At 35.4% G+C, this 17572-nt stretch overlaps 1 protein-coding gene across 2 annotated transcripts in view; it reads left to right on the plus strand.

Annotated features, from left to right (window-relative positions):
• Window positions 1-17572, plus strand: part of ASCC3 (activating signal cointegrator 1 complex subunit 3) — a 323391-nt gene that overhangs the window by 20769 nt on the left and 285050 nt on the right. For both annotated transcript variants that reach the window (XM_046674951.1, XM_046674950.1), the window contains exon 4: window positions 12315-12874. In XM_046674951.1, the coding sequence (XP_046530907.1) occupies window positions 12315-12874 (560 nt within the window). The remainder of the gene's footprint in view (window positions 1-12314; window positions 12875-17572) is intronic.

The following is a 17572-nucleotide window of genomic DNA, read 5'->3' on the forward strand; positions in this document are numbered from 1 at the left end:
GAAACATCAGTCATTAAAAATAATCCTAGGAGTTTTGCCTATTGGCAAAATATCTGGTTCATACTCAGGGACTAATCTGTTGATGTGTGTAAGGATTGATTATTTTGAGATGTAATGTCTCAAAAGAATATTTTCATGATAGATAAAATCTTAAGGTTGGATTTAGGCAAATGCTTTGTTATACCTACTTTGTAATACTGTGTTTAAGTTGAATAACTATTAGCTTTAGTGAAACTAATAGTTGGCCAGTAGTCGGCCACTCTTTCTGAATGAAAATACTGCTGACTGGAAATGTAATTAAAACTAGCAGCTTTGAAAAGATTAGTCTCACAGGAGAAATGTCTTTGTGATTTCTCTTATACCATTCTTTTAGCACAGGTAATTTTGGTGTAATTGTATTGAAAAGGTAGAACAAGAGAATAAAGAAAAAAGAGCAATCACTTACATTTCAATTGATTGTAATATAATAGTATGAGGTACTTGTTTAAGACCATATGTATTGACTAGTCAGAGTAATAGGTATTTTAAGCTGGGGGGACATCAGGGAACATCTTGTCTAATCCATTCATTTTGTATGTGAAGAAACAGGGCCCATGAAGGTTAGTGAATCCCAGGTGAAGGTAGGCCTAGACCCAAATTCTGAAATAGAAAACATGGTGGAAATTCTAGATTCTTTCCTTTCCTTGTAGTCAGAGGTCATGTCCTGTCAAGTGTACGTTTTAAGCTATTCTTGAACTCCCTCCCTCTATGTATTTGCCATCACCCTAGTTTAGGCTTTTACCATCTCATGTCTGCACTACTGCAGTAGCCCCTTGCCTCAGCCTTCCTTTCTTATTCAACTTCTTCGCTGTCACTAGACTGATCTTTGTAAAAAACAAAGCTCATTTTTATTCCCAGCTTACTCTTTAGACCAGATTCCTTAGAATGGACATAAGAAAAGCTCCTTTATGAATTGAAACAGTTTACCCTTTCATCTCCTTGCTGTTTTATCACATGAAACCTTTACTCCTAATATATGCAGTGTTTACTCTCTTCATTTCCTGAACAGTGCTATTTTTTTCTGTTGTTTGTGTGTTAAAAAATAAATTTCCCTATTGTGTTCAACTGGTGAAATGCTTTCTCATCTCTGAAGAAATGACTTAAGCTTTATTTGTGTCTTCTATTATTCCATTCTAATCTTAGTAGACATTATTCCATTAGACTGTCATCTCTTACGTACTTTTTTAGAATACTGTCTCAATATTTGATAATTATTTACTTCTGTTCCCTTCCTGACGGGCTGTGAGTGCCTTGATGATACAGGGATTCCAGGAATCACAGCATCTTTGTATCCCAGTGCCTCATATGGTACAAGGGATACAGTAGATTGTTCAATAAATAAATGAAGTATTGAGAATCCAACTAAAAGTTTTCTATTTTCTTTACTACCTCTGATGCTGACAATGTCTTACAAGTGGCAGAGATTTTTTGTTGTTATTTTGAAGTATTTTTTTCCTTTCAGATTTACATTCAATATTTTTCCATACCTTTTACAATTTTATTCTCCTTTCAAGATTAGTTTAATAATAAAGCTTAGCTTTAGGAACAAAGTAATGTAAATAGTATTACTTGGGGCTGGCCCAGTGGCTTAGTGGTTAAGTTCGTTTGCTTCGCTTTGGTAACCTGGGGTTCGCTGGTTTGGATTCCAGGCGTGGACCTCCACACTGCTCATCAAGCCGTGCTGTGGCAGGTGTCCCACATACAAAATAGAGGACGATGGGCACAGATGTTAGCTCTGCGACAATCTTCTTCAAGCAAAAAGAGGAAGATTGGCAACAGATGTTAGTTCAGGGCCAGTCCTCCTCACCAAAAAAAAATAGTATTACTGGTCCTTAATGTTAGTTTATCCAAATCCTCGTTGTAGACATAGTTATCTTCTCCATGGATCTTGAAGGATAAGCATAGTCATATTAACCTGTATTCTGTTGGCGATGAAATTTTGTTAGTACATTTTATGTGTTCTAAATAAAAACATTTTTGAAAGTAAAGAGGTCAAGATTGAGCGTGGCAATCAATAAAATGCATCATGTATTAGGCATGTATCTCTGTAGCTTAGTGTTTTAAATGTTCATTTCAGGAGGCTGATCAGATTTTCACAGTGTCAAGAATGAGGGTCAAGAATGGTGGGAAGGTCAGTAGAGAGACGCGACAGTTCCTGATCAGCTCCATGACTGAGTCTCCCAGGGCCAGAACAGAATGAGCTAATGATTTTACTCTGGTCTGGATACCAATCAGGATTCAGCCAGAACTGAGCTAGGTTTTTTCAGTATTCAAATTATTTTGCCACACAAAGTTCTGTTTGTTTTGCCTTCTCTAATTTATAGCCTCTGCCTTATTTGGATTTTGACATTTTATGCATTTTATGTTTAATAACTTTGTCTTTAAGAAAAGTATGAATCAAAAGTTAGGTTGGATGGGAGTGACTTACAAAGTGTGGTTTAGGGAATTTCGGAATCCATTATGTTTTTGAGTTCTCAAAGAAATAAGATTTGACTATAAAAAAGTGAGAAATCAAAACCAAGGGTGGAAAGCAGTTTATAACGCAATGATAGAAAAGGAGGTATAAAAAGATATTAGCAGGATCTGGCAAGTCTGTCTATGGAAGTAACAGTAGACATTTAGAATAATAAAGATCTGTTGTGTATTGGATGTGGTAGGACTTTTTCAGGAGTATTAGTGAAAAATAGCTATCTTGAAAATTGCAGATACCAAAAAAGTTCAGCGTTCCACTTCCCTTTAATTGGCAGACAAGGTAATTTGGAACAACTCTCTGCTGAGAATAACTAGAAAAACTGTGAAATATGAAATGTGACTGCATCAGAGTACTACTACAGCAATGAAGAATTATGGGGCCAAGATCTAGAAGCAGAAGTAAACCCAGAAAATGTGATCCTGGCATTTGGGCCACTTTTTCCTAGAGGTGACTGACCATTCCAGAAGAGGAACCCAGCGGGGAAGAGGAGGATGAGAAGATGAGCAGAGCTTTGACAGCTTCAGAGGACTAAGATGACAAAAATGACTAAAATGGACAAAAGAGAAAATAGAAAATCTGAATCTTTTACTATTAAAGAAATTCAATCTGTGTTTAAAAACCTTCACACGAAGATTATATACCTTGACTGCTTTACTGGGAAATACAATATAATGTCATTTTAAAAAGATATGAGGATACTATTGTAGATTAAAGGGTGTTACAGGAATATAAAAATCATGTTCAGTGTACTATCTTTGATTGAGTCCTGGATGAGAAAAAAAATGATAAAGCTGTTTGGGGGCCATTGTAAAAATTTGAATATGTGCTGTGTATCATTAGGTAATATTAAATCTTAGGTGAGATAATGGTGGTGTGGCTATGTAAGAGTATGTCCTAAAGCTCGGGAGATGCATACTGCCATGTTTGTAGGGAAGTGTCATGAAGACTGCAATACACTGTCAAAGAGTCAGTAAAAAAAAAACATACACATGAGATGTGTGTGCGAGAGAGAACGCAAGCACATGTGAGGTCATAAATGTTAATTATTGCATTAATAAATAGGGAAAAACAGTGTAATTCATATAAAGTAATAAAGTCTTAAAAGTCACATGCTTAGTAGATGAAGAAGAAGCATTTTATGAATATCTAAATCCAATTAAGATAAAAAATTTCAGCAAACTAGGAATAGAAGGTAGCTTCTCTAATTTGATAAAAGAGTATAAAAAAACCTACGTCAGACATCATATTTAATGATGCAGTGTTGAAAAAGCTTCTCTGAGATAGGGAATTAGACAAGAATGCCTATCACCACTTCTGTTTCTCACTGGACTAAAGGTCCTTGCTAATATAATAAGGCAAGAGAAAGAAAGAAGGGGTGTAAAGATTAAAAAAAAGCTACCATTATTTACATGACTATATCTTTAGAAAATGAAGTTAGCAAGGTCAATATAGAAATCAATTCTACTTACAAACAGCAAGTTAAAAAAATGCCATTTACAGAAACATTAAAAATTATCAAATACCTAGAAGTAAATTTAACAAAAGATGAGCAGATTTCCTCATGGAAAACTAAAATATTATTGAGAGAAATTAAAGAAGATCTAAATAAATGGAGAGATATACAAAGGACTGGAACACTTAGTATTATAAAGATATCGTTTTTATCCAAATTGATCTACACATTCATTGCGATCCCAGTCCAAATCTCAACAGATTTGTCCTTGAGGGTGTGTGGAAATTGACAGAATAATCTGAAAGTTATATGTAAATTCAAAGGCAAAGACCAACCAAGTCAACCTTGAAAAATAGAGAGGACTAACTTATTCTACCAGATATGAAGACTTTAAAGATCAGTAATTTAGACAGTACAGTGTAGGTCCAAGGATAGACAGATAGACCAGTGGGATGGATTAGAGTCTGAATACTGACTCATGGATATTAGGACACTTGATTTATCATGAGGGCCCGGGTAGTGAGACATGGCTGTGTTTTCAGAACATGATGCTGGGTCAACTGCACATACATAGGAAAAAAATGTACAGATAATTCTAAGCAGATTATAAAATGAAACATGAAGCTCAAAATAATAAAACTTGTAAAATATAAAAGAATATCTTCCTGATCTTTGAATATGGAAAAATTTATTAAACAGAAAACAGAAAGTACACATAAAGGGAATGATTGGTAAATTGGGCTCCATTAAAACTGATACTCTTTTTTTCTTTTTTTGAGAAAGATTAGCCCTGAACTGACATCCACGGCCACTTCTCTTTTTGCTCAGGAAGATTGGCCCTGAGCTAACATCTGTGCCCATCTTCCTCTATTTTATATGTAGGACAGCATGGCTTGATAAGCGGTGCATGGGTCTGTGCCCAGGATCTGAACTGGCGAACTCTGGACCACTGAAGTGGAGTGCGCAAACTTAACTGCTATGCCACTGGGCTGGCCCCAAAACGGATACTTTGTATTTTGAGAGTAAAAAGGCGGGTCTTAGAGTGGGAGAATATAGCTTCAACATATATAACCAAAAAGAGAGCTTGTTTCTACATTAAATAAGAGCTACAAATCGATAAAAAAAAGGACAGATAATCCTGTATAAAAATGAGCAAGAGCCTTGAACAAGCACTTTGCTGAAGAGAATTGAATGGCCAATAAACATGAAGAGGTGCCCAACTTAAATAGTAGTCAGGGAGACGCCACTACATGCCTGACCAAATGGTTAAAATTAAAAAGACTGACATACCAAATGTTGGTCAGACTCAAGAATGTGAAACAAGAATTCTCATCCACTGCTGGTAGAATTTAAATTGGTAGGACTGCTTTGAATAACTGTTTGGTAGCATCTACTGTGCTTGGACAAGAGAAATTTTAAATCTTGGTGCCTATTATCTAGCAACACGTACATAAATGTTCAGTAAAAATGCCAGCACACGTACACAAAAGACGCGTGTGTTCATGGCAACATTATTTGTAATAGCCTTAAAGTGGAAACAACCCAATTCACTGTTAAATAGTGGCATAGATAAATTATCATATGTAGACTATCTTATAGCAATAACAAACTACAGCTCCATGTAACGTTGGAAGTGAATCTCATAATGTTGACTGAAAGAATCCAAACACAAAAGAACAGATAGTTTGATTTTTATTTGTATAAAATTGAAAATTAGGCATGACTAATCTTAGAAGTTGGGAGAGTGGTTACTTTTGAGGAAGGGAATAATGGAGTGGATATGAAAGAAGTTTCTGGGGAGCTGATAATGTTCTGTTTCTGGAAGAAGTTATCCAAATAATACAGGTGTGTTCATTTTGTGGTAATTCTTTGAGCTGTATGTGTACTGTATGTATTCTTGTTATATTCAAAAAACAAGTAAAAATTATAGCTTTTTATACTAACAATTGTCATGAAATATTTTATACTGGTAAAAATAAAAAAATAATATAACAAATACCTGTGTAGTCACCATTCAGCTTAATTCAGCTCAGATATCAAAACCTACAATGACAAACAGACCAAGTGGGTGTATTTGTTTTACCTGACAAATTCCCTCCTTAGGGTTCAGCAGCTTAATAATGTTAGGGCTGGAGACTGCTCACGGCTCGGACTTTTCTTCATGTTTGTTGCCTTTTGTTCACCATGTCTTCTCCACCTCTAGTCATCTGTGTGCTAGATGTTTCTTCTTTAATTTTTTTTAAAGTAGATTACGTTGCTAGATTTTCTGACACTTAACCATCTTTGTACTCCTGGAATAAACTCTACTTGCTTATACTTTGTTTTTAGATAAATGGATGGATCCAGTAAGCTAATATTTTCTTTAGAATATTTGCAACAATATTTTTTTGTACCATCTTTTTTGTTTTCGGTTTTAAGTTTCCATAAAATTATTTTCCTACAGCTTAGGATAATTTCAAGTTTTCAGTTAATATATGTGGTACAAATTTAGTTCTCTTATTTACTAGTGGGTAGCTAATTAATATCACTAAACCTATTTCCTCATCTATAATATAGTGATGGTGATTCTTACTTGTATAGTAGTTGTGATGTGAAGCAGTACTACAAAGTGCCTAGAGTGCAGCCTGGTAAATGACTATCAGTCAATAATTTTATTTAAAACCTAGATGTGCCGGTAGCCATTGGTAAACAAATAGTTCTTTGTCATTAAATGTTATTGATAGATGTATATGCCTAGTGATATGGTGATACTAAAAGGGCAGGAACTCTCCTTGGGTAAGTCAGGAGGAAATTCATAGAAAAGGAAACTTGGGGACAGAATTAGATTTTGTTTGTATGTTTCAGGGTCAGAGATGTTATATTTATGTCCATTTCACAAGAGAAATTAGAAAATAAAAGAGCTGAGTGACTTAATGAAAATCATAGATGACTTTGCTAATGTATCCGTTGTGTAAATAGGCAGTTCAGATTAGTTGGGGATATGGCAAACAGCTATAAATCGAATGGATATTGGAGCAATCACAATGGAAATATTTTCCTAATGGGAACAGGATCAACTCTTCACAGTTTGCTTTAGTTTATCAGTATATTATTCTTCATTTACAAATTAATTATGGTTCCTTAAGCTTAAGAAAATTTACACTGCATTCCCTTAGTAGAGGCATTTTTAAGGTTGCAGTTAATTTTCTTTATAGTATTAGCAAGTACTAAGCATCTGATAAATAGATGCGGCAGTGAAGTGTATCCAGTCACGTGCCACATCGTGATGTTTTGGTCAGTGACAGACTGCATATACGACAGTGGTCCCATAAGAGTACTACCATATAGCCTGGGTGATATCGCTCAACGATGCATTTCTCAGAACGTATCCCTGTTGTTAAGCGACACGTGACTGTACTTTGTCATCTTTTTTTTTGATGTTTTTCCTTGGGCATTAAAAAAATAAAAAATGCTAAGTAAATCTCATGAGCTATGTGATTTGTTCAGAGGCACAGTTTATTGCATTTGTGTTGCTCAAAATAATGGTTTTATTATCAGAAGCTTTTGTATAAAATCTGATTGAAGCTTTTATGTTAGCTATTTGGTTGCTTGGGAAGTCAAGTTGTAATTTAATGCAGGATTTTTTCGTTCTAGAAATGGTAATATGTGACTGCATGCTGATTTAAAGTCTACACCATAGATGCATTTCACCTTTTGTAATGAATATATGTAAAATTAAATGCCTGGCTTCAAAACATGGGGAAGTGCCTTGGACTCTTTTTTAATCCCTTGAACTGCCACTCTTTTTCTCCACCAAATATGTTTCTCTGTTTGCTTTCCTTTAATTATTTGCTCAGCCTGAAGGCAATAATTTCCATATAAGTGTAGGAATAATATGAACATGTAAGCAACTCCTTCAGATTACTATATTTAATATTTCTTGAATACTTTGCCCACTTAATGCAAGGTTTTGCTGGAGGTGCTTTGATGCACAGTTACACCCTAAAAAAATGAAGCTCATTTTGTTAAATTTCATTACTTAGGCAATATTAAATTTATATCACATAAATTGTTCAGTTTATTCCTCAAGAAGCCATATGGTAAATGCTTATCTCCATTACATCATGTTTGTTTGGTAATTTGGTAATTATTTCAAAGATGGCGTAATGCAAAAAGAGAAAAAAAAGATGATCCTGGCTCTTGTAGACTTAGTGTGTTATTTAGCTTCTCTGTATCTGAGTTTCTCAGTCAAATGAGGAAAATACTTGCAAGATTCGTGTGACGGTTTTGGATGCTGTACTTGTTTAAAAAGTACACTAACAGGCACTGCAGGTGAATATGTAGAGGGAAAAAAATGACAGGATAGTATATGTTTAAATTGAATCATTTTTGTGTTTTTTTATGTGTAATGCTGACCTAGAAAAGTTGCTGGTACAAATATTTTACATATTGGTAAAAGAAATCATCATCATCACAATCAGTTTAAAAAATCAGTTAGCTAATCTCTATTCAAATATAACGTTCATAGCAGTTTGCCTGCCTTGCTGATATGTCTAACAAATGGAATGAGCTTGAGTTGACGCTGATGTAGGGTTATAATATTATATTTACAGTTGCAGATCAAGTGTCGGGTAAAATGGACACTTCAGGTATGGACCTAGCATGAAAAAACCGACTACTTTGAACAGTGCAATATTAACATATAAGCATAAAAGATATTTGTAAAATATTTTCTACTGAACAATGAAGAAGATTTAACTGGTTAAGGACCTCATTTGTTGACAACTTCTAAATTGAGTATTTAGCAGTTAAGGATGCAAGCAGTTGATGGATATTTTTATTCAATTTTCAATTAAAATTTCCTACTCAAGTAGGATAGTCAAGTGGTTAGGGATCTAGAGTAGCTTCCTTAAAGGTCTGGAGCTCTTGTTGCATTCAAACTTTGGCCAGTTGATTATTTAGTGTATATTTTATTCTTTACTGAGACTTTATCTTGAGGGCAAAACTAAACTTAAAATATCTAAATTTCTCTCAGAAAGATTAGCACAGTCAGTGATGTAAAACAGAAAAAGTTTGAAGAATTGGGAGCAAGTTTTAATTGACCAAAGAGCTTCAGCCTAATAAGTAATCATTTAAAAGATTACTCAATATTAAATTGTACATAAAATATAAAGGGAAACGAAGAAGAAAGATTATTTGTGAACAAGATCCTCACTGTTAATCTAACATGATCAATTTTGGATATGGTCTAAGAAAACAAGAACACACTCCCTCATTACAAATTGCCCCTCGAGAGGTGCCGCGCGCGCCTTCCGAGGCCTCCGCGCTCCCTTCGCCGTGGCCAGTGCTTGTGCACTGGTCCAGCCCGCTGACCGAGCCGCGGAGCAGCGCTTAGGTTTCTCAGGGTTCCCCTTCTCACTCCGCTTTTGTCGAGGGGAGGTTTGACAAGTCCGACATCATTTCATTCATTCTTTTCAGATGTTTTCTCTGTTTTACAAACACCATTCATGTATTTCAGTCACCAAAAGATCTGAGTGCTGGCTTCGTGGGTGGCTGTACTTGCAAAGTGGCGTGGCTCCTTTGTCGCTGCCCTGCCTGGGGCTCCAGTCTCTGCTCCAATGCTGGGCATTCTTCTCATCCGGGGTCCCCTAACAGCCAATCCCCTGCCATCACGTGCCAATGGCTCGCTGGTGCACGTGTCTGGGCTCCGCGGGTTTTGGAGGAGAGGGGGGCAGAAGCGCGTGGGTGGTTGCCGGAAAGCGGCAAGAATGGATGTCTTCGCATGTTTGACATCCCAGGAAAGTTCATTGTTTTCAGAATGCGGTAGCTTCTTTCCCTGTCGGATGGCCAACAATGACAACAAATGCTGTTTGCTAGTGCGTTTCAACAGTTGAAACTCCAGAGTCCTGGGTAGCGTGGTGTAGAGATTCGCTTTTGAGAAATGGCTTTGTGGTGTGAACACGTGTCCATTTTTAGCAGTCCAGTTGAAAGATGTGGTGGAATAAGTTGTGCAGAAGGAGAGTTAATAGTTAGGCTAGGGTGTTAAAATTTATGAAGCATCATTATCCACCTAAGCTTAAAACTTTTTAAAGTAGTTCTATGTTATTGAAATTTATAGATGTAAGTCAATGTTCATTTAAAATTTGAAACCCTGAAAAAAAATTTTTTTGATCTTTGTAGATGTTTCTATGAGTCTGCAGTTATTTTTGTTCAAAAGTGAACTCATAATTTCTCCTGCTTACTGTATTGTGGAGGTTATTTTATGGCAAGATATGTGGATCCACTGCATTATATTTAATGAAGGCTATATATGGCTGTAACATAATTTAGCCAGTGACCCACAAATGAGTATTTGTTAATTCCACTTCTGGTAATAAGTTAAGGTTATTATTCCATTTGTTACTTTATTCCTAAGGTGATTTATTTGTTTTTTATTTGGTAAATGAGAATTAGAGATGAATTTAGTTTCTAGGAATTTACAGTAGATTAGTGTAGTGTAGTGGAAAGACGTTCATTTAGGAGTTTTTGAAATCTGCTTTGAATCTTGTTTAATAGCTAAGTAACTATTTGATCTCTCCCAAATTATTTGACTCTGGTCTCCACTTTAGCATCTGATAGTTTTGTTAGGAAGAATTGGCATAATTTAGTGTGAGAGTTCTTAGTAAGTTGCTTAAGAAAAATCCCAAGGTGCAGAATGATAATATCTTTACGAAAGAATACATATTTATAGTGTTAGAGAATAAGTTTGTAAATGTGAATTCCATTTTTTCTCAAACTATAGTATTCCCAACCCTGTTGAATTATGTGTAGATTATCACAGTCCCTAAATTGTCCAACACCTAAGTTCTCCAAGCATCATGTATAGAATGAATAACTAGAATGTACATAAATGCTATTCAGTTAGTTAATTTAAAAGCATTATTTAATTTATAGCAGATTTTTGACATGTATTTTCCTAAATGCTAAAAGAATATGCCAGATGGTGTTTTTTTAAATTTTTTAATCTTAAAAGACTTCATACTTGAAGAAATTGGAAATAATAGGCATGCATTGTAAAATTGATTATCTTCATTCATATAAACTGTCAGTCTTCTACACATGTGTAAACATGTACAATAAAAAGTTATCGAGACAATGTGGTGTAGTGTAAAAACACTAGTCTGTTGTCATAGAGGCCTGGGTTCAGTTTAATTCAACAAATCTCTGTTGAACACCTATTTGGGGCTTGGTACAGTGAGAATTTACAATAATGTACACAATATGGTACTCACCTTGAAGAGGCAGTTGAGCTGGGTTCTGAAACATGAGTGGGATTTGAAGAATCAGAGGCCTGGGGGAAGGTTACATAAAGGCACGGAAATAGGCATAGTGTAAGACAGGACCTGGTGTTTGGATGTTAAGAAATTCTTGTTGGCTGGAGCAGGAAATGTGTAATAGCCAGTAAGCCTGGAAAAAAAGGATGGGGACAGCTTTTGGTGTGACTTGAAAACAAAGTATAGGAGTTTGGATTGAATTACCGAGTTATAGTAAGCTGTTCAAGATTTGTGACTATTGATAAGATTTGAGCTGTGGTTTCAGGAAGATACTAGTGGTAATTATATTACTAACTTTACCAGTATTACTTTTGGTAAGTCACGTTGACTTTTGGGACGTTCTGAAGATTGAAATTCCTTATTTCTGCCCTAAGAATATTCTTTGACTTCTATGACACCTTCTTTTATTGGAGAAAATCAGATATGAGAAATTAATGCCTTAAAGAAATTAGGAGCTATTCCTTTACTTCCTCTGACTTTGGTAAGGAGTTTACTTTTGGTTTCTTAAACAGCAGATTTTTTTTTATGTTTTATAATATGGCTAAGTTTATTTTAAAAGGTTCTATTTAGGTTCATCCTTTATGGTATTAAGTGTGTTTGAATGAAAACTATGTAAATCTACTTGCCGTCTCAGATTTACAGGAAAAGTTGGAAAGTTACAGATCTCTGAGGTTTCCTTCCAGCTCCAAAGTCTATAATTCAGATTTTTTTGCACCTTGTTTTAGTTTAACTAGCTCATCAAATTAGTACTTAAATTTGGTTTTAAATAAGTTTTAGCTAGTGCCTCGAATTGTTTTTAGGAATAGTTAAAGGGTTGTTATTAGGTAGTTTTTGTGCTTAGCTATAGAATAATTATTGATAATGGTTTATTTGATACAGTTCTTTGAGAATTTGGGAATGGGCTTAAAGGGATTTTTCTGCTCCTATATTGGTTATCTGTATCGGTGCGTGTTCAGTTTTGGATTTGCTCAGAAGAATATTGGTGGGAGTTTTTTGAAAATGGTAACTTGAACCATGATTCATTTGAACTAATATTGTTTCTTTTGTCTTTGCATAGTTGGAATGGATAATGGGAAAGAAGTGATTGAAAGTGCGGCTGCATTTCTCTTCCAGACATTTCACTTGAAGGACTGTGTTGGTCACAAGGAGACGAAGGCTATCAAACAGATGTTTGGTCCCTTCCCATCGTCATCTGCCACTGCAGCTTGTAATGCTACTAATCGAATTACTTCTCATTTTCATCAAGACAGTCTTACAGCTCTTGTCCAGATGACAAAAGAGGAAAATGGTGATAGAGTTTTATTTGGTAAAAATTTAGCATTTTCATTTGACATGCATGATTTGGACTACTTTGACGAACTGCCAATAAATGGTGAATCTCAGAAAACTATAAGCCTAGATTACAAGAAGTTTATGAATGAACATTTTCAAGAGCATTCTACCCCAGGGCTCAAGCCTGTGGAAAAAACAAATGACTCCTTTTTGTGGTGTGAAGTTGAGAAGTACTTAAATGCAACTTTAAATGAAATGGCTGAAGCAACAAGAATAGAAGATCTTTGCTGTACTTTATATGATATGCTTGCTTCTGTTAAAAGTGGTGATGAACTTCAGAATGAGGTATAGTTGAAGTTATTGCAGTTTTATGTTAATGTGAACTATCTTAATGAAAAGCCTTTTATGGGTGGCTAGCAAAGAAAGTACTTCTTTAATGTTGTGCTACAGTTGTCAACTATGTAGCCGAATAGTTTTGCATAGTAGGCATGTATAGGTCTTTGAATAGCAGAAGAGTCAGAGGGCAATAGTTAAGGTGTCCACGTGTCCTGGTTACTGGCACAGTCCTGGTTGAATCTGTCGTTACGTTGTAACAATTAGTAGTACCCCTTCTCCCAAAAGTGTATAGGTTTGAATGATAAATTATATGTCTACTCTAGTAATCACTGTTAACGTTTGTGCAGCATTTTATATTTCTAAGAGTTCTTTGATGAAAATACAATACACTTCAAACTATTAGAAATTTTACCTATGTATTAAGTGACTTACTGATTTATAAAAATATTTTTGACTAGTTGCTACGTTTGAAAGAAAAACCTTTGAAAAACAGACTGCTCTAGAAATAATTAGGCTCTTTTATATTACTTGTTCAGTAAAGAATTATCTTTACAAGTTTTTATATCACACACAGGAAAACATTATTTTACTTCCTTTCTGTGCCACGATTTGGCTATGTTATTCAAAATGATGAATAATTCCTACTGTCACATGAAAAGTTTATCTTGAAGGGTTTAGTCTTACTCTCAGTACTGTTATCATATTCTTTTCCTGGTAGAAATTTAAAATAATGTCAACCCAATTTTAATGCTGGATAAATTGAATGAGTAACGTATTTGATGAAGGATTAGGAGAGGTGGCATGCTGTTGTAGAAAGGGCACAGGCTTTGAAATCAGATTTTCCTTTCCACTTACTGGTATTGAGACTTTAGGTAATTGAATTTCCCAGAGGCTGATTGTTGGACTATCTCAAGGGGATATGAATATGAAGATTACAGATTTGGTATAAGGCTTAAATGAGATATCATATGTGAAATGGTAAGTAGCATTTGGTAGCTGTGGTTATTTTTGTCATTATTATTATTGGAATTAAGAATTTTTAAATCACACAGAGTATCAGTCAGGAATACAGGAAAAAATGCTAGTTATTTTTTTTCAGGGAAAAATTTATTTAGGGCAGTTGTTGAATAGGTATTGGTGGACTATACACATGGTAGTGTTGGGTATTATGCTGATTAACTTTAGTTTGGAAGTGAGGTATCCTATTGTTAATTCTGTGATCACTCTCATTTACCTTTAATATTTTACACTTGGTTTAATTTATATCAGATATCGTCCACATTCATAACATTCTGAAAATGATAATGTAAAAATTTATAATAAATTTATAATTTATAAAGAAAAATTTAATGATATTTGCTGTCATAATTGAATACGTAGCAGTTTCCCTATTATGATTGTAGTAAACTAAAACTTATAAATATCAAACTAATGGAAATTTTTATTTTCTGAGTGAGCCATAAAACTATTCTTTTTACTTCTGAATATCTAGCGTGAGGTTTGTATTTTTAGTTCCTCACCACAATTTTTATGTGTGTAACCAAATATGATTGTCGGAGGGAGGATGTTTTTTAGTTCTCAGGATTTTTTGATAAATCTGCCTCATTGCAAGGTCAAACTGAATTCATGCATCCATCCATTCCTCATATATTTATTATATGCTTACTCTGTATTAGGTACATTGCTAGTTACTGGACATAAAAGGATGAATAAGATAGCAGCCTTGTTCTTGCGGAATTAATTGTTTTGTAGGAGGAGAGATGTCAATCTATAAATGTACCCAAATACCATAGGTGTTAGGATAGTATATACAAAGAAAATGAGGCCATTAGAGAACCAGTCATAGATTCTGTAGAGGAGTTAGAATGGTACGAAAAGTTTTCATAGAGGAGGTTAAGCTTGAGCCAAGTCTTAAAATATGGCTAGATTTAACTTCAAGTGGACCAGAAATGCAGGGAGCATATTTTGGGTGTGAGAAAAAACATGGTGTGTTTAGAGAGTTGCAGTCTGTACAGTGAGGGTGCAGGATGCAGAGAGGGTGTGGTGAGAGACAAAGGTGGGCAGATGGATTAGGGCCAAGTAAGGTAAGGTCTTGTACACCTTATTGAGGTGAATTATAGGCCACTCTAATGCTGGTAGATAGACTCTGCATGGTCTGGTTCAATGATTTTTCAACCAGGGTTTAATGGACAGTTTAACATGTAAGTGAATATTTCTCATTCTGCCAATGGCTTGAGTAGTAGAGCTTTAAATGGTTCATCCCCTCACCATTTTGATTTTTCTATCGGTGAATGAAAATAAACAACCCTCATGGTAGTTTTTTGTTTTACAGCATAGACTGTTCATACTTTATATATTAGATCTCTTTCTGTACAATTGTATTGTGTTACAGCAGATTTTCTGTATAATTTTGAAGTAATGCTTCAATAGAAAAATGTTTCGATACAATCACTCTTGACCACTATTATTTTCATTTTAGGGTGTGCTGTATCTTGTGTTGTCTGTTTACTTTTAAATCCCTCACTTAAGCCTGGAACTAATGTAATCAGTTTATGTGATGGCATAGTTAATTTCCATTTCTTTTTGAGCTTGTTGACTCTGTGGAATAGGAATATTTAAATAACCACACTGTATGCTGTTGCTCCAGAAATTTAGCAGACCATAGGAACACATTTTTACATGTAACTTAAACGAGGTAATAAAAAGCTACGTCTATGCTGAAGGTATTTTTGCTTAACATATTTCCCAGTTCTGAATTTAGTTTAGTGACCTAATGACTGATGATAAAGCTATTTTTAAAGGCTAGCTATTTAAAGTCTTTTTTTCCAAAGACCTTTATGTTATTGTTGAACTAGTGTTGGAAGCATAATAAAAAGTGTATGCATATGGGGATATTTACCACAAAGATGGTGCGGGAGAGGTTCTAGTCGTAAACATGTGGAGAGCAGTAATCCTAATGACAGTGGTAACGATGGCTACATTTGAGTGCCTCCTGCATGACCCATAAGGCCTTCTGTGAAGTGCTTTATGTGCCTCACTTCCCTTAACCCTTACAGCAGTGCTTTGAGGTAGGCAGTGCTGGAGTAAAAAGTGTTAGAAATGCCAGGCGCTGAAAAGGTTACACTCTGAGGCACTTCTCCTCCTCTGCCATAAGTAATTTAACAACATCAACGAAATAGATAAGATAAGAAAGTCTCATAGAATTTCATTTTTGCCGTAGCTAAGTTGATGTCAAACATTGAATTTTTTTAGAAACGTTTTTCTCATTTTTTGGTACCTCTACTTGGCTGGTACCTTAAGGAAATGCTTGCTGGAGGTAGGTATTTTATGGAGATGTTGGGAAATTTGCCTAAGGTTACAGAATAAGTAGTGGATCCAGGATTTAAGTTCCAACATTCTGACTCCAGTGTGTACTTTTTTTGCCAAGAAGTAGATCTGCATTTTCTTGTATTTGGTGCTTTGAAACATCAAGCATTTTAAATACTTTGAGGCATCTTTGGCATTTGCTCTTAATTTGCAGTTTGTTTAGAAACGATGCCTTTCCCTTTTGGAGAATTCCAGAGAAGGAATTGGCTGAAATAAGAGAATGGATGAAACCTTGAGACCCTGTTAAAGATGAGTTTTAATATTTCTTCAGGAAATTACAGTGATGTGCCACATAACAAGGTTTCCATCAGCGATGGACCACATATATCATGGTGGTCCCATAAGATTAGTACCGTATAGCCCAGGTGTGTAGTAGTCTATACCATCTAGGTTTGTGTGTGTACACTCTGTGATGTCCATACAATGATGAAATGGTCTAATGATGCATTTCTCAGAACGTCTCCCTGTCATTAGGTGACACATGACTGTAGTTACATTTAAAGTACTTCTATGTTCTTGTGGGTGTTGAATTAATAAAACAGCCCACTTCTCCGGTTTCCCAATACCATCTTCTTTTTCTTCCCTTTCACCTCTAAGTTTTCTATTCTATGGACTTTTCTTCCTCTATCTTCTGAGTCCTAGTAATTTTTCTGCTAAAGCTATAGTCATGGGTAAGCCTTAGAATTTGATTGGGCTAGAGAATTTTTAAGGTTCTTTGTACTCTTGAGATTTATTTATTTTTAAAACTATTTATTGAAGTTAGTATATTTTAACCACCAGATTTGAACATCGCTTATTTTCTTTTTTTCCCCTATTTTTGTTTTTTTGCTGAGGAAGATTCACCCTGAGCTAACATCTGTTGCCAATCTTCCTCTTTTTGCTTGGGGAAGATTCTCCCAGAGCTAACATCTGTGCCAGTCTTCCTCTATTTTGTATGTGGGTCGCTGCCACAGGTGGCCATTGACGAGTGGTATAGGTCCCTGCCCGAGAACTGAACCTGGGCTGCCAAAGTGGAACACGACAAATTTAACCACTAGGCCATGGGGCTGGTCCTGCATCTTATTTTCTTCATCAGGACTTGTCTATTGTTGGTAAAGACATCTTCATGCTGCTGCTGTTCCATAACCAGAATTACAGCAATAGGTTTTTTTTTCCTATTGGGATCATATGGTTAATGAACTTTCCACGGAAACTTTCTCCCTAGGAAATAGTAGTATTAGTAGCAGCAAAACTACCATGTTTTGAGTGCCTAGTGTGTGTGGATGTGGACCAGGCTATCTCCCTTGACATAACCAGTTTCTTCACAGTCTTGCAAGGTAGGGGTGGTATCCTCCGTATAAA

This window comes from Equus quagga, chromosome 11, assembly GCF_021613505.1.
Source record: "Equus quagga isolate Etosha38 chromosome 11, UCLA_HA_Equagga_1.0, whole genome shotgun sequence".
Classification (NCBI taxonomy): Eukaryota; Metazoa; Chordata; class Mammalia; order Perissodactyla; family Equidae; genus Equus; species Equus quagga.